At 37.7% G+C, this 22,640-nt stretch overlaps 1 protein-coding gene across 1 annotated transcript; it reads right to left on the minus strand.

The window, feature by feature from the left end:
• Positions 1-267: 267 nt before the first annotated feature.
• coq8ab (coenzyme Q8A, genome duplicate b) lies at positions 268-22,070 on the minus strand. The gene is made up of 15 exons (XM_023285503.3): positions 21,484-22,070; positions 20,020-20,173; positions 16,649-16,957; positions 16,499-16,565; positions 13,488-13,559; positions 9,996-10,121; positions 7,855-7,940; positions 7,627-7,767; positions 7,449-7,530; positions 7,213-7,306; positions 3,152-3,293; positions 2,827-2,934; positions 2,676-2,741; positions 2,096-2,182; positions 268-872 (listed from the first exon to the last, which is right to left on the minus strand). The coding sequence occupies exons 2-15, from the start codon at positions 20,152-20,154 to the stop codon at positions 579-581; spliced, it is 1,809 nt and encodes a 602-aa protein (XP_023141271.2). The 5' UTR covers positions 20,155-20,173; positions 21,484-22,070; the 3' UTR covers positions 268-578.
• Between the last annotated feature and the right edge of the window lie 570 nt (positions 22,071-22,640).

Below are 22,640 nucleotides of genomic sequence, written 5' to 3' on the forward strand. Positions count from 1 at the left end.
GCTGCTCTTCTTCTGTATATATGTAGAATCTAAACCTATTTATTCATGCTGAGAAAATCCTTGTGACAAAGTACCATTAATTTTAACCTCTAATTTAATATCAGTGTATCTTTTATGACCTCTTGTGTTTCCTTAGATCCCATGTTGTATAGTTTCCTGAAACATATGGATTTTTAACCTTAGTTAGCTGAGATCTGTTTCTTTTTTTAGCTTTAAAATAACCATCTGTGTTTATTTAAATACATTTTCCATGCCGAGTGGAACACATTTGATTGATTTTTGCAGCATTGGTGTCAATTTATTTCAACTGACAACCCGGTCGGATGGAGGAGCGCGTCCTCACGCCGTCCAGGCACATATGAGGTCGTACAAGAGGTTCATTCAAACAAACACATACAAATAATAAGAATCACACATTACTTCTGGAAGCTACGCTTAGTCTGGACGGAGGAACTTGAGGACATCTTCTGGCCGAGGCTTCCCAAAAACATCTTCTCAGATCAGAATGTATGAGTTAAATAGTTCAACATACCACAAACAATCCTAGAAAATCCCTCAGAGAACATGCTTGTCTGTCTTCAGGGTGCAGACCGGGGCCGTCCGTCCCTCCAGTAGTTCTTATACGCCTCCTGGAACATGTCCTTGCAGGCGATTTTGGCTTTTAGTTTGGAGCAGATGAGGAAGGAGCCGCCCATCTTCCTGTGCAGAGAGTAGGTTTCCTCAGGAGGAGGCGTCAGTCGCTCCTTCAGCATCACTGGGATCAGTCTGTGGATTCGCTCCGTGGTGCTCTGAGCTCCAAAGTCGAACGGCTCAGAGGAGGAGAAGGCTTCACCGAGGATCATGACGGCGTCGACGTGGGCGTTTTCCATCGCCTGGTCGCAAAGGACAGACAGGTTGTTCACACAGAACCTCGTCGGTGCACTTTACACTTTTTATTCATGTAGTATATTTTATTGTGCATTTTGTGTCCATCAGATATTTCTGCTTATTTATTTGTTCACTTCACTCTTTGCGCTTTTTACTGTAACAACAGAATTTGTCCTTTAGGATCAATAAAGTATTTATATCTATTCTATTCTAAACCATCCTATTGTATTCTATCCAATTCTATTCTATTTCACTATATTCTATTCCACTGTTCTATTCTATTCTACTATATTCTATTCCACTATATTCTATTCAGTTCCACTCTATTCTGTTCTATTCTGTTCTCATACACTGAGGTTATTCAAAGTTCTTCACACGCAAACGTGAGAAAAAAATGAGATAAAATGTGATAAAAAATACAATAAAATTAATTAAAAACAGTAAAGACAAGTTGAATACAGTCCCCACAGATTTATAGAATCATTAAAACTGACCGACTAGAACAGTTACAAAGACAAGATCAGAAAAATAAAAGCATAAAAGAGATAAAGTTTAATATAAAGTGAATAAAAGTGCAGACAAGTACTGGCAGCTTAGACTAGGGATTGGAATATTTTAATTTTATTTAATTTACTTACTTGTTTACTTATTCATTCATTCATTTATGGGCTGATACCAAACACTGTTGGTCCAGAAAGGCTGGAAATTGATATTTGGATCCACTACTAATTAAATGCAATCACTTCACTGGAACTGTATCAATTAAAATAACAATAGTTAGAAGCAAGTGACAGAAGTAAATTTTCTTTATTTTCTGTATAATTACCGTAGGCTTCACCAATCATCCATAATCTGTAAAGTGAGGTGAAACTGTAGAGGAGGAAATAATCAGTGTTGTTGCAGTTCCACCCAAATGACAGCAGAGGTCGATAAAGACTCAGATCAGACGCTGAGAATGTTCTGATTAAATCATCTCTTAACAATTCAGTTCATATATTTATTATTTAAAGTGTGTAAAACCAGCTGCTCTGTCTGGAAAATCTAAACTGCATGTTTTCAATTCCAGACTTGAGTTTTGGAGACATTTCTGCTGGAGGTTTTTGTATTTTTAACAACATTCCTCAGGACCGAAAACCTGTAACCTGCAGGTGAACTAGTAGCACCATCAACTAAATATTGTTTAAATAAACTGCAGCTGATGTGATTCATCACTATAAAGATTCATCACCTTTGACTCGTATCCTGTGAGGAACTTCATGTCTCTGGATCTCTGCAGGACGCCTTCTCTGTTCCGATCTGCAGCTTCCTTAATAATCTGATGAAACAAATACAGAATACAAGCCCAAATGTTAATGAAAAATTTTACAATTTTACACCTAATTATGACCAATTTTCTCTGATATTTCTGGCTGCATCTTGTACATACATACATAGTCATGGAAAAATTATTAGACCATGCACAATGCAAAGGGAACTCAAAGGATTGGGACTAAACAGCTGTAGCTCTAAGAAAACCACTGATCAGTGAGGCTCCGACTCTCCCATTATCAATATAAGATCTTGGTAGCAAATTAATGCAACTCTGGACAGAAATAAATGCCGTGACATTGCAGAAGCTTGTCGAAATGATGCCACAGCGTCAAAGCTAATGGTGGTCCAATGAAATATTAGAGTGAGTGACTTTTTTATGTATGTTGCTGTAACAAGATAAATTTCTTACTTGAACACTTTTATCTTGTGTTGCATTCAGACTGAAATATGTCAGAAAACGGTGCAACGTGACAATGAAAATTTCTGCAGTTTCTCACCTCGATGTAGGTGTCAGTGAAGCTCTTGTCAAATCCTCGTGTTGCTCCAAAATCCAACAGTGCAACCTGAAGACATGAAAACAGAAAATACAAACCGTGTGCCTCAGTAAAAACATTATGTGACGCTAAATACTGACTGGGGCACACCGACCTTATGGTTTTGTGGATCGAAGAAGAAGTTGGACCAGTTGGGATCAGTCTGCATGTATCTGAACTCAAACAGCTCCCTCAGGCATAAAATCAAGATCTGCTCACAAATCTGGCAACAGGAAACATGAAACACTGAAGCTGTAAGAGCTAAAATGGTTTTCTGTCCGACATGCCGACGCGTCTCCGGAGGTTTTAAAGGTCTCGTGTCTCGGTTTCTGGCCCGTCACCTTTAACACCTCCACAGAGACGCTGTCGTCCTGGCACAGCTCATGTGTTTACTGTAAGCGGTGTTGAGTTCGGGGCGATGGGACGCTCTGAATTCGTACCTCATTCCTGACCTCCTCGGACAGGTCGGTGGCCCGGTCCAGAGGGAAACCGTGCACCAGCGTGGCGGTGAGGACGTGACGGTTGCTCAGCTCGTCAATCACGTCGGGAACATTAAAGAAGGGATGATCCTTCAGCAGCTCTCTGCCAGACAAACAGTTAAAGGACACCTGAACACAACCCCAGAAATACCAACGCAGGACAATAAACAGTCGCTATTATTACCCAGACAACTTAAAGCAGCATTTATACGTTTATATATCTACATTTTATAGGCAAGTAGCAGTTTTGTCTCTAGAGAGCAGTGTTTTAAAATGGATTCTGTAAATATAATCTTGCAATACCATTTTTAATTTTTTTTTGCGACCGCCAACTGAAAACAATGAATTTAAGATGATAAAATGCAAATGTTTAGACATAGATTAGGTTCTACAGCTTCACAGTAATATTTAGCTTTGCTGCAGCTTGTCGTCTAAAGAAGGGACGACGCCTTTAAAAGTCCTGTTTTGTCCGAACAGGAGTCCAAAAACAAAAGATATCCATCAACTCTGCGGTGGTTTTAAGCATCTTTCACCTCATTCTTTGCTTTGTGTGGCCATCAGCAGCTTCAACATTCATTAGCAGCTGTTCTCTGTGCATCTGACGACTCAAAGACCAACACTGACTCTTCTTTGAGCTCTGCTTTTGGTCTCCACCAACTCCAGAAGGGAAATTTCTGGTTCTTTAGCTACATTATGTTCTCCAGCTAGTAGCCGTTTGATGCTGTTTCTGGTAGAGTCAAGTGGGTTTGTCAGAAAAGTCAATGATAAAAGTGAACCCAAACAGAGAGGTGAGCGCCATATTAACAGGAATGGAGCAGATTCTGCAAATGCTCACATAAGTTTGGCTTTAAACCAGCAATAGCTATTTTTTTTTGCCATCGCTAGTGGAGAATAGTGAACTTAAGTTGATATAATGAAGATTGTTTACATGTCCAGTAGATTCAGACCAACAGTGACTCTCCTTTGAGCTCTGTTGTTGTTCTCCACCAACTCCTGAGAAACATTTCTGGCTCTTTAGGTGCATGTTGTTCACCAGCTAGTTATCATTTGGTGCAGATTCAGGTGACGTCAAGTGGATTTATTAGAGTTTATCAGAGAAGCTGCCTGCTGCTAAAAATGTCAATATTAAGAGTAAACCAAAACAGAAACAGGAACAGAGCAGATTCTGCAAATGCTCACATCAGTTTTGTCTGAAAACAGCATAGTTAATTGTTTTTTGGAACTTTGGGGCAGCTAAAAACAAGCTGAGAACAGTGAACTTCAGTTGATATTATGAAGATTTTCAAACATTCAATAGATTCCGAGCAGCATCAACATCAGAGGGGTTTTCTGGGGACCTTATGAATCCACATCCAGCATTGATTCTCTTTTGAGCTCTGTTTTTGGTCTCCGCCAAAAGGGAAATTTCTGCTTCTTTAGCTGCGTTACATTCACCAGTTAGTTGTTGTTTAGTTCTGATTCAGGCAGCAAGTTTATCAGAGAAGTTACCTGCTGCTGAAAATGTCAATATTAAGAGTAAACCAGAACAGAAACAGGAACAGAGCAGATTCTGGAAATGCTCACATCAGTTTCGTCTGAAAACAGCATAGCTAATTTTTTTTGCCACTTTGGGGCAGCTGAAACCAGCGGAGAACAGTAAACTTAAGTTGATATAATGAAGATTTTTAAACATTAAATAGGTTCAGAGCAGCATCAACATCCATTCAGAGGTGTTTTCTGCATACCGTTAAACTTTAAGTTCAACAATGACTGTGTTTTGAGCTCTGTTTTTGGTCTCCACCAACACCAGAAGGGAAATTTCTGCTTCTATAGCTGCATTATGTTCACCAGTTAGTTGTCGTTTAGTTATGATTCAGGTAGAGTCCAGTGAGTTTATTAGAGAAGTTGCTTGCCGCTGAAAATGTCAATGTTGAGAGCAAACCAAAACTGAAAAATTAAGCTCCATAAAACCCAAACAATGAAGTGAACGATGCTAAAAGTGCCGTAGAGTTGATAGTAAGTCTAGACTCTCTGTGGATTTGTTACAATACATCACTATATGTATATATATTTACGTTTTGGACTGTTGTTAAGACAAAACAAGACTTTTTAAGGCATCACCTTTAACACAGTCCCTTCTTTTGATTACAATCACCCCTATCTGGAGACTGCGGCAAAGCTTGTCATTACCGTGAAATTGTTGCCTGGTGGGTCTTTCTAGGAAAATCTGCTGAGGAATCAAGTTCATTTATTTTTTCTACAACAGCAATAAACCCAAGAAAACATTCTGTAGTAAGCCTGAGTTACGGTAACCACCATGACCGGACCAACAACAAAAATAGTAGCATCATAGGTAAAACCACCTTCATCAACGTGAAATCCAAGAAAAAAAAGCACTGAATGCATAAGTGAATTCTGGGAAATGTGAAGCAAAAACAACAGCAAAAAACAGCTGACTGAGCACCAAAGGTGAACACAAAACAAAAGGGACATCAGATCCAAAATGTAAAACCAATTATGGCTAAAATGATAACTACGACTATTTTGAACCATATTGAGATCATGATTCATCGTTGATTTTATGAGCAATGTTTGTTTTGTTTGCACGTTAAAAAGAACTTCTCACTGCTAACACCTGCTTAACAAACCAATAGTACAATGTACAGATGTTCCCTAAACACCTCACATGCAGACTATGGCAGCTAGCTGGACATCTGTGCCCAGAGAAGCTTCTAGTCTCCACTCAGTTATTGCAGGTGTGTGACCGAAAATTACTTTGAAAAGAGGAAAATCAGTGTCCTAATGTCAGTTTTACCTAACTTGTAAAGATTTTATCTACATAGGTTGTTTTCTATGAGCAGAGTGTTTTTTTAACATCAATACTGCAACTAATCATGTTAATTTAACTGTACAAAGCCAAAATCATGATCATGATTACTGTTCCTTTAATTGTGCCCAACATCACAGCTGGGTTTGGAAACCTGGTGTCCTGAACACCTATAAGAGGTTATGAGATTAATTTTGAAAAAAATCTCACACTTTTCTCTGGAATTGAAGCCCAAAACTATGTCACCAAAACTGAGGCATGTTACCTTAACAGAAAAATGTCAAATATGAACCATTTATCACAGGAAAAAAATGTAAAAACAGACAGATTCGTCAGATCTCCTAATTTACGATGGTCCTTGAGCTACTAAACTATGATCTAAGCTCAAGATCACTTTATTCTACATGTCTCTTTTAAAATTTTGCCCAAAATAAATTGTTTGCAATTATGTACAGAACAAAATATTCAATGCTCCTCAGTGCAGCCTTAAAACCATGACTGATTCACCTGCAACCAACAGTCAAATGACAAAAATTCTGAAACATTTTGGTCAACTGCAGGCACCATTCTTCCCCCAGTTTTAGTAAAACCTGTTGGCACTTGGAAAAGTGTTGTATGTGTTGATTACAGGTTGTTTTTGTTTTTTTTTAATAAGTAAAGAAATTCAACTTTTGTTGTTTCTATTGTATGATTTATGGCACTATAATTGTGACATACTGCATAAAAGACATTTCTGAGTTCCCCTTACTCTAATACTATCCTGTATCTGTACTTTTTAATACTCTTTTTCATTATATCAGCACTGTCTGTTTTTTTTCTGGTCTTCTATCAAACCAATATGCACCTATTTTTTTTTTTTATTTTTCTTAAGTTGGATGAGCTACAGGATACATTGAATTTCCCCAACGGAATGAATAAAGTATCTGTCTATTTCCATCTACTTCTAGTCATGGTTGTGTTGTTTTCATAGAGGTGCAGGACTTTATATTGTAATGAAAAATGAGCCCACAGTGAGTAAAAATGTGACAGGAACAAAAAAACACCCCAAAAGTTCATATAAAACAATCTGGAGGGTTAAAATCACTCTTCAGTTGAACTACTCACATGCAGCCAATGAAGAGAGACCTTTAATATCAACACTGTTTGATATTAAGGGGTGGAAAAAAAAGATGGCACCCACAGATTGTAGAAAAGACAAGTAAAATGTAAAACTTACTGGAATTTTTTGGCACACTTTGCCTCTCTTATGTAATCACACTCCAGGGCTAACTCACGACTCATGACCTTAATAAGATGTTCAGGAAACAGCCCTGTCAAAAAAGAGGGCAAATGAGAAAAAAGTGAAAATCACGACTGCTGTGGGTTCTTATATTGACATTACTGCAGGTTCCAAACTTCACACAAAAGCAGCTGTTATCATAGAAACGATAAAAAATCCTCCAACAATGTTACCTCGAGGCAGCGCGTTGCTTAAACTCAGAGCGGTCATGATATTATTCACGTCACTGTCGATACTCTTGGCGACTCCAGGGTACTGAAGGGGAAAAAAAGAGATTTGATTGTGTGGATTTCTTTCAATTTGCTGAATTAGGTTACGGTTTTCGTGTTTTATCTTTGCGCAAGTGCTCACCTGGATCTTCATGGCCACCTCTCTGCCATCCTTCAGTCTTGCTAAATGAACCTGACCGATGGATGCCGCTGCAAACGGCTTCTCCTCAAAATACTCCAGCTTGTCCCTCCAGGTCGGGCCGAGATCACTGGTGACTGCTTTCTGCAGGGAAAAGAGGAAGAAAAAGTGATTGATTGAGGATATTATTAACTGTGTTTATGTAGTTTGCTGCAGCTCTTCATACTGTACCATCATCTGCTTGGTGGGCATGAAGTCTGCACTCTGTCGAACTCGCTCGAAGATTTTAGCCAGCTGAGGGTTGATAAAGGCGTCATCTGATGGGAATTAAGAAGAACACGGTGCAGTGAAACATGTAGACTGGATACTTGCTGGTCTGAGCTACCATTTAAAGTGCATGTATTGTTGACGAAAAGGTAAATGTGCTGAAATCATCTTGGTTTGTTGCCAACTAAGCATCAGGTGAGACAAACTCCCTAGAAATCTTTTTAAAAATTCAGGAAAGACGCTTTAAGTGGAAGTTACAAATGCCCTTGTTTATTTTAAATGATAAGAGAAAATGATATTACTGTTGACAAATCCATCACGTCAGGGTCCATTCAGTAGCTGTCGTGGACCTTTAGACTGAATCACACCATCTTAGTCAGCACATACAGTTGGTTCAGTTGTCATTTGAAATTTAGATGTTCAAATTCCATTTATTCTATCTAAACTCAACAATTTCTCGCAAGAGGAAAGTTATTTTCGAGAACCTAAACATTAAATTTTATGTAGGAAACCTGCATTTTCCACATTTATTTTCATTAAGACTTCATTATCTGATTTTTTGGACACTCTAGTGCAGCAGAAACACTTTTACCTGATTTAGTCACTTCTTAAGACATTCAGGAGTTACAGAGAAACTTATCAATCATTTGGTGAATGTAAGTTCAGTTTTAACTCTGGTTTTGGTCTCCACCAGCTCCTGAGGGAAACATCAGGTCCTTCAGCTGCTACATAACTCCATCATGTTCATCAGTGAATAGCTAAATTGCATGTTTGCTGTTTGGTGAGCTAGCCAAAAATGATTAGGCCCGCAAATAGACCAAATTTAGTACACAGTAAGAAATAATTCAGCCCAAGTTCGATACAAATGGTGCCCCAGAATCAGCTAAAGTACACTAAACTGGTCTGAATCCAGGTGCTGAAATTGAACAAGGTTTGTACCAAATTCTGGTCACCATACACGATCTATATTCAGTCTGAATGTGGCTAAATGTGCTAATCGTCAGTCCAAACTGGCGTAATCCATATAGCCAAAACCTAGACAAATCTAGCAACCGTTCAGCTGATTATCCAAAAAAGCCAATAAACAATGCCTTCAGATGGATGAGAGTGAACTAAAACAGCAACTGTAGGGTCTGACAGCAACACAAAGTGCTGAATAATAGAAAAAAGTCATCAGGCTCCTTCAGGTAGCAGCCATTTGATTCATCGTTCATGTAAAAATATGAATCGTAGCAGCTTTAAGTTGGTGAAAAATGACAATCTCTTACATCAAAATCTTCAAATCCTTTCGAAATAGGAAATAAGTGTTATTTAGCCAAACAACACGACTGTAATCATTAACTGAAAATGCAAAACAGTATTAATTAATCACAAAACTGTCTGTCCTCTCCTCTCTCTGCTGATAAAGATCATCTGGTGAGACTGAAAGCTTTACAGAAATCTTAAATGGAACTTGAGGCGATACTGTTCAAGAATGAACCCTGAAAATCTGCATCAATACACTGGAAATGAAGGTTAAATCTTCGTAATATTGTCACATGTTGTTTAAATTTCAAAACAAGTTGAAACATGCAGAATGGAATCACCTTCAAAGTGAGTGTTGCTGGACGACCTTGAGGCTTTTTGAAAGATTTCCAAGGTTTTATCTATCAGGAAGCAAACTCTGTAACTCGACTGCTGCAGCGATGTTACATGAGTTGCACAACAACACCGTACTGTAAGTTTAAAGTCGGCAGTGTAAGTTTAGACTCTTGCTGCCTACAATAGCTCAGCTGGAATGGCACTTATTGTGTTCAGCTGGCCCCTGGTTTATTTTCGGTGATGACATTTTGCTGTTGGTAAAAGGGATCTTGTTTGTTTGCATGCGACTCCGAATAAGAAACGTGATGAAGTGCCAGACGGTAAATCAGTATTTGGTCTGTGATGAAAAGTGAACCTTTATTTGCACACTGATACATGAGGATTTACTGCCCATAATATGCCTCAGCAGTGTCCAGATGTCCTTGTATTACATAAAGTCAGTTATTTACTGACTCAGTAAATATTAATTATTGTATGCGTTAACAGTAATTACCGCAGTTTTAGTGCACTTGTATAAACCTCACCTTGAATACTGAGCATCTGTCCGAGTTTTAAAGCAGCACCTCGGACTTTGCAAAGCGTCCGGACGATTCTTTCAGCGTTGGCTTCGGAGAGGAAGGTGTTAGAATCCAGTACAGCCTTTTTATCACCTAAAAACATAGAGATCATTTAGTAGAAGCAGAATGATAGTTCCTCTTCCTGCATCTGCATGGACTCCACAACTCTGTGTAAAACCTAATAACTCTTGCTATCCCTGCATCATCTGACAATGTTCAAAGGAGTTTCTTGCCAAGTCAGGAATGTTTCTTTCTCATTCTTAAGGTGCCACCATAAATATTCAATGGTGTTAAGGTCAGTCCATGACGCTTCGCAGTCCTTCGTTTTCTTTGGCGATCAAGTTGGCCTTCAACGCTTTGAGGTGGTTTGTGTGATCATTTTTGTCACGTCCCAGTTAAAAACCTTCAATCTACCCGCAAATTATTGCTTTGAAATAACCTCATTGCTTACATCCACACACTCCAACTGTGCCAACGCTTAACTGCAATGATTCAGCTGATTTCCTGGTAGCATATAGTATTTATTTATTTATTTATTTTTACAGAAAACAGATGCCAAAAACACCAAAACAACCAAAAATGACACCTTGAAAGTGATGAGAGTGAATCAAAACAGCAAAGTTGGGGGCCAGAAAGCAACACAAAAAGCTGAATGCTGAAATCCAGCAGACCAGAAGTACCACCTCGACCCAACTATGGTACAAATGATGCCCCAGAATTGGCTCAAGTATACTGGTCTGGCTCAAGTCCAGGTATTGAAACTGAAACAGGTCTTCACCAGATTCAGGTCACCACACATGGTCTATAGATGATCTACAAATCTGGCAACCATTAATGAGCTACAGTCGGCTTACTTTTGGTGCCAGAACTGAGCAAAGTGTGCTGTCACTTAACTTTAATGGTTCAGTTGACTACCTGGCAGAATATAGTAGGTTTGACAGAGATTTTTCACTGAAAACAGGTGCCCAAAACTCCAAAACAGCCAACAATGGTGCCTTGAGAGTGATGAAAGTCAATAAAAACTGTCAATTTAAGTGCAAAATAGCAAAACAAAAGGTTGAATGAATGAAGCCAAAAACTCTGTATTTTCTGCAATTATCCTCTCTTTGTTTTGACTTCTTGACTTATGAGATGTCACGTTGTTCTGATGCAACGTTTCCCAGTTTCACCATGCTACTTAGTACAGCACAGCCCTATAAATGTGTATCAAATGACATCTTAATGAATGTGGACACAAATGGTCCAAAACTGGCAGACCAGAAGAAATAATTCAAGTCTGGTACAAATGCAGAACTGGCTCTAGCACACTGGAAACATTCAAGTCAATGTCCTAAAACTAAACCAGGTCTGTAATAGATTCAGGGAACCACACATGATCAAAAGATGATCTACAAATCTGGCAACCATTACCGAGCTAGCTTGCAGCAAAGTAACTTCAGTGATTCAGCTGATTACCTGGCAGTATATAGTAGGTTTGTCAGAGTTTTTTCACTGAAAACTGATGCCAAAAACACCAAAATAGCCAAAATTGATACCCTGAAAATGCAGCTACAGTCCAAACTGGCTAAATCCACACACCCAAAATCTACACAAATCTGGCAACCATTGCAGGGTTCACTGCTGACCTTTAACCTCAATGATTCAGCTGGTTTCCTGGTAGTGTTTAGTAGGTTTGTCTGCATTTTTTCACTGAAAACAGATGCCAAAACAGCAAAACGGTCAAAAAAAAGCATCATGAGAGCGACAGGAGTGCAGCTGCTGTGAACTGGTTTTCATCTTGCTGTTGACAGGTTTAGTTTACGAACTGCCCTCATGTCATGTGGAGTCCCACAGGGCTCCGTCCTTGGCCCCATTTCGTTCAGGTTATATCTGCTGCCTCTTGGCCATGCTATTCACCCCTTCACCGCTACGTTACGTTGATGATTCCCAGCTGTATGTCTCAGTTTGAAAATCATGACAATCAGGATTCTCTGGATACTGCCCTGCTGACATTGAGGGCCAGATGGTTTGACACTGATGACACTCAAGTTCTGGTTGTTTGACCTGATCATGTTTCCAACAGTATCACTCCCCAACTTGGACCATGAACCATGAACATGTCAGACACAAATTTGGGAGAACTCTGGTTCAATTTCGCATCTACAAATGAGAAATATTGTCAAACCATGCTCCCCAAAAGCATAGCTGAGTGTCTCATCCACAATCTTATTTTCCTGTCTGGACTACTGCAACTCAGGGAACACATAACTCCAGTCTTGGCTGAATTACATTGCCTTCGTTACAAAATATATAATTCAGGATTATCTTGGTTACTTTTAAATACTACATTATCTGGTTCCACTGTACATCTTGGAACTTTTAACCCCTTTTTCTGCACTGAGACATCTCAGATCAGAGAAGCAGTTAGTATTTAAAATCTCCTGGTTCATGTTTAAAACAAAAGGGGACCATGCTGTTTTTTTTAAGACCAAAGCTCAATCTGTTAAAAAAGTTTTTAATGTTTTACTGATGCCCTTTTCTAATGTTTTAATGTCTCTAATAGTGCTTTGTTGGCTTTATTCAGGTTTTACTGTCTTTACTAATGTTTTATTGACCCTCATCAATTTTTACAAAGTATCTTGTAACTCCTGTTTTTAAAGGTGCTATAGAAATAGAGTTAATTATTATAATTAACAATATTGAGTAATTTTCTGCTGGAAATCTGAGGCACTGCCACATGTATCAGAGGTGAACAATGACTGCAAGTTACTTCAGCAAAGATGACAAAATCCACCTTAGCGTCATTTGAACGCAACTCAAGTTAATCTGACCTTTTGTGCACAAGAGTTAACAAAGTCAATGATGCAAGTTTGCTCAAATTAAACTGCTGATCTTGAAGTACTGCAAAATCTAAAATGTTTCTTCTTCATTTTTCATGTGTGAACATCTTGTGCTTTTAAATGTGTCAAATTCTTCCCGTAAAATGATTAGTTCCAAGTTTCAACGATAGATTTTTGAGTGTTAGACCTCCTTTGAGGCTGCAGCCAGTTCATTTATCTGAATATAAAGACTAGAAATAGGAAGGAAGGTGTTTTCTAAATGATCAGCATGTTTGGTTATGTTTGTTTAACCTGTACAAAAACTGAAGTCAGCAGTCAAACTATTTTCTTTACTGTGAGCTTGCAACACATTTCTGTCTGTACCCCAAAAGTATTGAATTCCAACCCCCAGTCCAGAGTTAGATTACCTGAGATGATAAACATCCTGAAGATAAATGAGCAAATATTTGTTGTTTACACATATTATCTTAATTGTCTCTGTTAAATGATAAGAAGCTAAAACCTGCACTAAATCATTTTTATGACATCACCAGCACATTCCAATATGACCACACTAGTCTTGATGGTCATTAAAGTCCCAACAATTAATCATTACCAAACCTTAAAACAAATAATAAAACATAAATCTTCCTCTTCTCACCTTTTTCTTTGGTTATGAAATTCTTCTTGGCGAATTCTGCCATTGCTCCGATTCCCAGTCCAACTGCCAGACCTGCAAAGAGAAATTGAAATTTGAAAAAAAACAACTTACTGAATAAACTGTTAATAGATTATCATCCTGTTTTTCTGTTTATGAGTCCCAACAATGTCCTTACATGTGCCCTACTCTGCCTCTGATAACAGCAGCAACAGAAAAGGATGTGATAACAGCAATCAGCAACCAGAGGAGGGTTTCATTTCTGAGTCCTTGAGAGTTAAGGAGCAAATTCAGGCCAGGAAAGAGTGGAAGTAATAAATGATACTGCTGTAAGCGTGCTGCCCTTTGATGAGAGGAAGGCTGGCAGCACGTTTTTATATTAGCTAGATCCTCCGGCATGTTCCAGAAACATTTTCTCAGCTACTGATACTCTGTAACTCCAGTCTGGTGGCAGAGGACAGCAGCAACTCCCACTGTCTGACCCCGACTGTGGAAATCTGCTGAGGAGGCCAAAATTAAGCGTTCAAGTCCTTCACCGTATGAGAAAAATAAAAATTAGCAACGATACTATTTAGGAAAAACAACCAGAATAAAAATAAGATGGACATAAATAATGAGAATCTGTTGGTTGTTCATATAAATTTGATGTAGCAAGTAGAAAATTGTTAAAAAAAAAAGAAAAAAAAAAAGAACATAAATATTTTAAAAACGTAAGTGCTGCAAGTCAATAGATCAAATCTAAGGCATTATAGGAAATTACTGGATAATAAAAAAAAAAAGAAATATGTACAGTGTGCAGAAAATGTGCTAATTATTCACGTGAGAATGTGCAAAATGACTGTATATGGTGTAAACAGCCCGAGATGTGAAAAGGATAATAATCCTATTTGTCTAATAGCATGGACTTTTTGCCAGATTGCACAAACTCTTGTCATGTTTACGTCCTGTAGAGCGATTTGTGAGTCTCCCATGAGCCTTTGCTGCCATGGAGGAAGTACCAGCGCTGCCAAACTCATTTACACAACTCTGTTTGTACAATTTATGTCAAAAATAGTTGCAAGTTAGCTAAGAAAATACCACAGTCCATTTAGGATTTTGCCAGTAATCACGAATACTGAATAAAAGTTGAGATTCTAGGTCATTTGATTTGTAAAGAAAAGCGTGAGCTCAAGTTTAGGTTTTATTATTGACTAATCAGATGCTTGTTTTCTCATTTATTCCACACATTTAAAGGATGTCAGTCAACCACAAATAATCATGAAAGGTCATTTTGTGTGTATTTCTGCTCTAAAAATCACTTCAATGAAAAATTCATTTGCAAAATTGTTGCAGATCAATTGTAAATTTAGAATCTTCATGCACATGCACACTTGAATGCAGTTTTTCTGCAAATGCGGAGAAAAACATGAGAGAAACACACATGAATTCAAACAATGCAGTTTTCAAATTGTTTAAAAAAACCTGTTTTGCAAATGGCTCGTGAGGAAGGAAATTCTTTTGACATGTCTGGATGACAGACGCGCTCGGCATTTTGGTGGAGAGTGAACACAAAGTGCAGCTGAAACTGAAAAGGTCACGTACACTTAGCCAGTGATTCATGTAAAACAACATGTTGGGTGTTTATTTAATTTAGCTTTTTTTGCTGACAGTGCACATTGTGATTCGTTCTTGGCTCTGCTCTGCTTCACATTCATACAAGATGACACCTTCCCAGCACCTGGCAGCCGACCAGCTTTCCCACACTGGCTGCAGAGCTCCGCTATGGGAGCAACCAAGGATCAAACGCCTGCAGTAGCAGCGCAGTACAACGTTTTAGCAGTTATTTTAAAGATTTTTCCTGCTTTGATAACAGATATCTAATAAAATCACAAAAAATATTAATTTACATGGTTACTGTAAATTGAATAAAAAACAAAAAAAGTCAAAACTGTAATGTCTACATCAAAAGTCTATATTTTCACAAACAGCAATTTCTTCTTTTCATTTGATTGTGCAACTGCACTATTTTTTACTGCATTTAATTTTTTTTACATCCTTATTTTACAGATGCTAGAAATGTTTAAAAGACAAAATATGTATCTTAAGGAATTAAAAATATTCAGTGTTTTTTTCTGATAGTTTACAGATTTCCCCTGTTTTGTTAAATTACAGATATTATCTAGTACAATCACAGAAGAAAAACTTAATTTACTTGTTAAGTTTTAAAAAAAAAAAGCCAAAAAAGTAAACAATGTCTTCACTCAAAATGTGTATTTTTATGAATAGTAATTTGCTCTTTTATAACGTTGGACCATAAAATTACACTATTTCTGCTTCATTGAAATCAGAAAAAACATTAGTTTACTGATATTTGTCATTATTTGAATGAAAAAGGCTGGATATTAAGGATTGGAAAATTGTAAACAATTTTTAAACTATTATTTTTTTGCACATTTTCTCTATTTTGGAAAATTATTTAAAAAAAATATCTAGTAAAATTACAGAAAAAGCATTAATTTACACAATGGAAAAAAACTGTCCATAATGTCCATAAACATCAAAATTGTATTTTTACAATTAGTTATTTGTTCTTAAACAACGTTTGACCGTAAAATTACACTATTTCTACAAATCTGAAAAATATATATTTTACTGATATTTGTCATTATTTGAATGAAAAATTATGTGTACTAATGATTTACAATTTATAAATATTTTTTAACTCTTAATTTATTTGCACATTTTCCCTGTTTTGGTAAATTACCCCGAAAAATCTAAAAAAAAACAAAAAAAAACAGAAAAAGTATTACTTTAGACATTGCTAAAAAAAAAAAAAAAAAAAAAAAAAACCTAAAACAAAAGTACATAATGTCCAAATCTAAAATCTGTATTTTTACAATGAGTTATTTGTTCCTTAAGAATATATGACTGTATTTAAATCAGCTAAAAAATATCACTATTTTACAGATAAAGTTTTACAGGCTGTTCTTCTCTGAGGTGCAACATCACCAACATGCCAGTAAAAACACACCCACCTCCAAAATTCATCAGCCGTCCTATCCGTGTGACCGGCACCTTCCTCTCTTTGGCTTTTTCACTCAGCTGAAATAAAAGAACTTTAATTACAAACAGCAACACATTCATTTAATTCAAACACCAATTAAAATAAAAGGAGACACTTGTACCACTTGTTTATGTTGCTTCATGTCGTTTTTCTTGCCGTTCCTCGCTTTATCGATATCCTCCGACGTCAGCCGCCCCACTGTGGAGTTGTCCTGGTTAAATAACCTCGTATGTCCAGAGAACAGCTGACCTGACCAGTCTCTGTGGCACTTCAGGCGTCTAGTAACAGACCTTCCACTGTAGCTCCCCTGGCGCTCATTTGCGCTTCTAGTAAAGCAGGCGCCGAAACAAGCTCCCACAGCTGAGTATCTGTGAAAGTGTGCCGCAGTCGCTCTGTGGATGCAGACATCCTTTGGTCTGTTGAACGTCTCCTGGATGAACAAATGAAAGTTTATCTAAGTAGCTGCTAAGTTCTGCATGACCTGCAGCACATGACGATACAAGAGGATGAAACTGTTTATGAATTTGTGCTGTTGAAGTCCCTGTTTCCCCTGTCTTTGAGCACATATTTTTATGTTTTCCCCATAAAAATAATCTCTTCATGCCTTAAAATCACTTAGATGATTTATGAAGTCGATGCCTCCATCTATAGATGATGAATACATAAAGTTGCATATTCGGCATCTTGACAGGATTGGTTCTTTGGATTTGTGACATAATAAACCCAAAAAGTCTGAATCCGTGTTTTTGAGACTGCCATCGCTATGCTGCAGTTTCAGGGTAAAAAAGCTCAGCCATGGTGTTTACTGCTAATTTCGGTTCCAGCATATAAACACCACCATATAGGCATGTTAACAATGTCAAAACAAAAAAACAGTTTTCCACCAGAGGGGATCTTTAAAGTATAAAATCAACTGCAACAGTAGTCATGTCCGTCCTCAACAACAGCTGCTGCATGCACCGCCTTTAATTACGATGGTGGTGCTACACTGCTTTGTGCTTCAAACCCACTGAAGCTGAGCTGCTCTTTACACAGGAGGGCCCTTGAAGCTGTCTCTATGAAACTGTGCAGTAAAAAATGATTATCGGACTGCAAACTCCTGCTAGAATGAGTATCAGGCATCAGTTTCAACTGCCAGGTGACGAAAACACAACACGAGCCTCAGCAGTGACTGTTGATGTCCACACTATGGCCTGCAGGTCAAAAGTCACCTAACCTGGTAACCTGAGGATCAGATTAATGTTACATACTATCATACAGCCCCATTTGCCACTAATTTAGCTGCACAGATACATACATGCTTTTGTGCTATTACATTTACATGTTTGCAGCAACCAAAAAAATCTCATTTAAAGAGGTGGAACCAGTGAATTTTGGATATTGTCGCCTAAAAAACATGACTTTAACTAGCACCACTACATCAACTAACCTTTTCAGGTCAAGAGCACTAATTACTCCCCCAAGGAACGGCGGTCTGTCTGTCTGTCTGTCTGTTCGCAACATTACTCAAAAATGGACTAATGGATTTGGATGGAATTTTCAGGGAAGGTCAGAAACAACACTAGGACCAAGTGACTAGATTTTGGCAGTGATGCGGCTTATAGACTGGATCCACAGATTTGTTAAAGATTTCTGAATCATTGCGAGATAGCGACATGGTGTCACTGTAACTATGACAACAAGTGAACACTACGGCCGCTGCCTGCTGATGATCACATGATTGTGATCCTACTACAAATCGACCACTGTGGACTTACCAGGACTTATCTGTCGGAAATGGTACAAAGAACAATTGATTAAATTGTGGGGGTGTTCCATCAATTCCCGCTGCCTGCTACATATTTAAGTCATGTGATTCGGTATCTGTACATAAAGTACACAAACCCACAACAAATTTTAGCCCTGGTAGTCCATCAAGTTCACCAACCCTCCACAAAATATGAGGGACACCTCTTGCAGAGTTTGGTCCAGTCATTGCATTTTTTAACTTATCTGCACCAGCTGTTTTCTAAGCCCAGTCTTTCATTGATATCCAATGTCACATACAAAGCATCAGAATGTTTCATTACTAATACAACAGCTCTGGCTGGAGGGTATTAGGTGTCAGAGAAGACTTTGTCATGGTGCCCCTTTACAAGCTAAACTCCCACAATGCTGTACTTGCCAACACATAGAGTCCGTATTCCGACGGACTCCCTCCTCAGGTTACTACAGTGTTAAACAGTAACAGATGTGACCAGGTACTACAGCTAATCTCCAATACTTGTTCTGACATGCGAGTAGAAAATACAGGATTTTGCTGCCTTTTGGAGCCTGTGGAGCAGGAATGTAATTTTTGTTCTTAACACACTGCGGAGCTATTTAATTGTCATGCATAAATGCTGGATTGATTTTAATAACTTTAATGTACCAAAAGTTATCTAGGAAAATGGCATTGGATTATGACTCAGTATTGGCAGACACAAAATATTATATGAATTGGATTGGATCGGCGGCAAAAAACTTGATAAGACATCCCTAAAGAACATTACAAGGGGCTTTTTAATGAAAACCAGCTAAAAGATGCAAATAAAATCTTCCTAAAGATGTTTCTCATGCCAAAGTGTGGCTTTTGCTGCCCTGTGATTCTTAATACAAACACATTTTTGATGAAATTGCAAAGTTTTACCTATTTATGCATTTGTGAAGTAAGTATGTAAAAAAATCTATAAAGCTAAAGTCAGTTTTTTGTGAACATATACATAATGTCACTTCATTTTAAGTGAGAGAAACTTATCTCAATGTTATTTGGAAAGCATTTATTTCCCTGTAAAGAATTAAATTCAGCAAGAAACTTTCCACATTTTTGTCATTATGCTGTTAATAATAATAAAACACTAGAGCGCCACCGATATATCAGTTGGCCGATCAAGAGTATATCGGTATTGTGTATGTTGTCCGATTTACTCTGATTTGAAAGCTTTGTTTTACAGGAAATAACAGCAAAAAGGCTTCTGGAAATTTAGAAACGGTGTAATGACATAGTTTGTCCTGCAGAGCAGCTCTGAATCCAATGCGGCACATGTAGCAGAGTCAGGTGAGGAGTCAATCGGTGTCTTAATGGTAAGATTCTAACTACTTTGTGTGAAATACACTGCTGGAAAGTTAATAAACAATGACCCCATAATTTCCAATTTCCATAACAGCTCTGACATAAATATAAACAGCATCATCCCATACATATTATGAATTTCCCTAATATCGGCATCAAGAAATCCAGTCTCATTCAGGCTCCATAAAACCCCTCTATCTGGCTTTGGAAATCCACTTGAATCCTTCACCACCTGCTTTAGAACTGAGCTCCTCTCCTTTCTGGTTTCTATTCAGGCATCCTCGGCCTCATAAAGCTGCTCGCTAACCGCTGAGCTGCTGATGGTGACAGGAACAACTACAGAAGGTATCTGGGTTTCGTGTTTGTGAAACATGAGCTTCAAATCACGGCTGACTGCTCACCCTTGCTGATCCGGCGCTGTGATGGAAGTTGACCAGCCTGTGGTTCCTGGTGCCGGTCAGGCCGCCTGGCGGAGTCCTGCTGGCCGCCTGCTTCACCCAAGTCAGACCCCTAAAGACCACCAAGTCACCCGTCATGATGCCGACCTAAAGAGACCTGCAGAGGAATAACATCAGGTTAGGCGGTTGTAAGGCTCTGTTGGTGAAACGCAGTGTAAAAAAAAATGGGTTTTTAACTGTAATTTTTTTCAAAACAATGAACAGATTTTCCCTGTTCTGCTAGATTACAGATAATAACTAGTAAAATCACAGAAAGAAAGCATTAATTTACCTGTTAACTGTTGGATACTTAGGATTGAAAAAAAATGTCAATAATTTATTAGGCTTTCTATTTTGCTAATTTACAGATGAGATCCAGTAAAATCAGAGGAAAAAAGCATTAATTTCCATAAGAACTGTAAAATTCACAAGCCAAAATGTTAAATAATATTCACATAAGACAGATTTTTACAGGTATTTGCTGTTTGTGTAAACACAGCCTGCAGTTCAACCCAGTTCAGCCGAACAGTAAGTTGTTCTTTTACAATGTTCACCATAAAACTACACTATCTGTACTTAAATCAGGGGAAAAAAATCTATATTCTACTGTTATTTGCTGTTATTTGCAAAAAAAAGTTGTTAAATCACATTTAAACCTGTTACATTTAAAACAAAAAAGTAGTAAAGTCACAGAAAATAATTATTATTTGCTTGTTAATTGTAAAGAATAAAAAATTCCCAAACTCTACATCATGTCAACATCAAAAGGCTGTATTTTTATAAACAGTAATTTGTCCTTGTACAAAGATTGATTATAAAACAAGGCTTTTTTTCACTGCAATTAAATTTTTAAAAAAGTTTACATTATTTATTTTAGAGATATTTGTCATTGTTTGAAAGAACAATAGGGACTGAAAAATGGTGAAGTTTTTGCAGGTATTGTTTTTCACTCGAAAAAATATCTAGTAAAATTACAAAAAAAGTATTAATTTACATGTTGACAGTTGGAAAGAATAATATCGAACACAATAACAGTAATATTACTTTAAAGTATAACTATTTAAATCTGCTAAAAATATATATCATTATTTTAAAGATATGTGCACCATTTTTTAAAAAACTTTTAGGATGTTACAGTAATACACCATTGTATTTTTTCTTGGCATGCTTGCTGCAGGTTTTCTCAGTTTTTCACAGGACTATTTTGCAGTGAGTGTAGAAGATAAAGTGGAGGAAGCATCAGTTTCTGTTCCCATGCTGCTGCTGCTCGACTAAAACAATCTGAACAAACACTGATGAAAGAGCAACATTAGCTCAGCTAGCAGCCTGATAAAGGAGCATGAAGTGGAAAAAATAAAGAGAAATCTAAAAAACAAAGACAGCAGACACGAAGTGCCTCTGAGCTGATGTTGAAAGAAGGAAACTCACCAGCAGAGTCCTCAGTGAGCGGATCGTTCAGGCTGCATAGCGCTGCAGCAGCCGCCGTTCACTTCGATTCAACTTCCACCAAAGCGCCACAAAGTTTCCTCCGGCGGGGCAGAAGGACACCAGAACCTGCCCCAGGCGACCCCGGGGGCAGATAGACTCTCACCGGCCAATGAGGCAGGGCACAGCCGCGGGCTGCGACCGTCAACAAACCTCTGCACTGGTCGGACGTTGTGTCAGTCGATGCTCGGCGGCCGCGTGTGACCGCTGACGTGTCAGGGCGGTCCCTGAACCTAACACGTGGTGCGTTCACGGACCACTCCCAAAACAAAGAAAGAAACACGAGTTATTGTGTTACTCCAGCTCAAATCACAACAGTTTCTACTAAACCATCTCTGATTTGCTTGAAATTTCTATGGGATAAAGTTGATGTATTTCTCAAGATATCTGTGCACTTTTACCTTAATATATTTAATACTTGGAAGTATTTTTTTAAAAAAGTTGCACATTGACCTACTTTCAGCTCACTTTTTCCACACATTGAAATTTGAGGCTGTTAAAAAAAAATAAAACTTGGATTTTCACTGTTATTTCTCAACATGTTACTGATTCAGAATCTGCAATACTGGACAGAAACAAAAATTAAAAATATTGACTGTAAAACAAACAAACAAACAAAAAAAATGTCCACATGTATTTTTAATAAAAGCAATTTGTTCTTTTACTTTTGACTGCAAAGGTATACTATTGTTACTGTATTTAAATGAGGATTTTTTTTACTTTGTAGATATTTGCCATTATTTTTTTTAAATGTCTAAGAATGAAGGATTGAAAGACAGAAACATGAGTTATACGGTTATTCAAACTCAAACAGTTTCTACTAAACCATCTGATTTGCCTGACATTTGTATAGCATAAAGTTTATATATTTCTAAAGATATCTGTGAACTTTTACCTTAATATATTTAATACTTTAATACTAAGATTTAGTTGCCCATTGACCCACTTTCAGCTCAATTTTTCCACATATAAAATATATAAAACTTGGATTTTCACTGTTATTTCTCAACATGTTACTGATTCAGAATCTGCAATGCTGGACAGAAAAAATAAATAAATTAACATGTTGACTTTAAAAACAACAACAAAAGCAAACTGTA

This window comes from Amphiprion ocellaris, chromosome 20 (genome assembly GCF_022539595.1).
Source record: "Amphiprion ocellaris isolate individual 3 ecotype Okinawa chromosome 20, ASM2253959v1, whole genome shotgun sequence".
In the NCBI taxonomy this organism is placed as follows: domain Eukaryota; kingdom Metazoa; phylum Chordata; class Actinopteri; family Pomacentridae; genus Amphiprion; species Amphiprion ocellaris.

What these genes read in the sequence shown, in the direction of transcription:
- coq8ab (XM_023285503.3), bottom strand. Translation starts at nt 20,154, where the DNA reads ATGACGGGTGACTTGGTGGTCTTTAGGGGTCTGACTTGGGTGAAGCAG. An exon ending in ACGGCTGATGAATTTTGGAG is followed by an intron (nt 13,560 to 16,498) that starts GTGGGTGTGTTT and finishes TTCTCTTTGCAG; the next exon opens with GTCTGGCAGTTGGACTGGGA. An exon ending in TGCCCACCAAGCAGATGATG is followed by an intron (nt 7,768 to 7,854) that starts GTACAGTATGAA and finishes TTTTCCCTGCAG; the next exon opens with AAAGCAGTCACCAGTGATCT.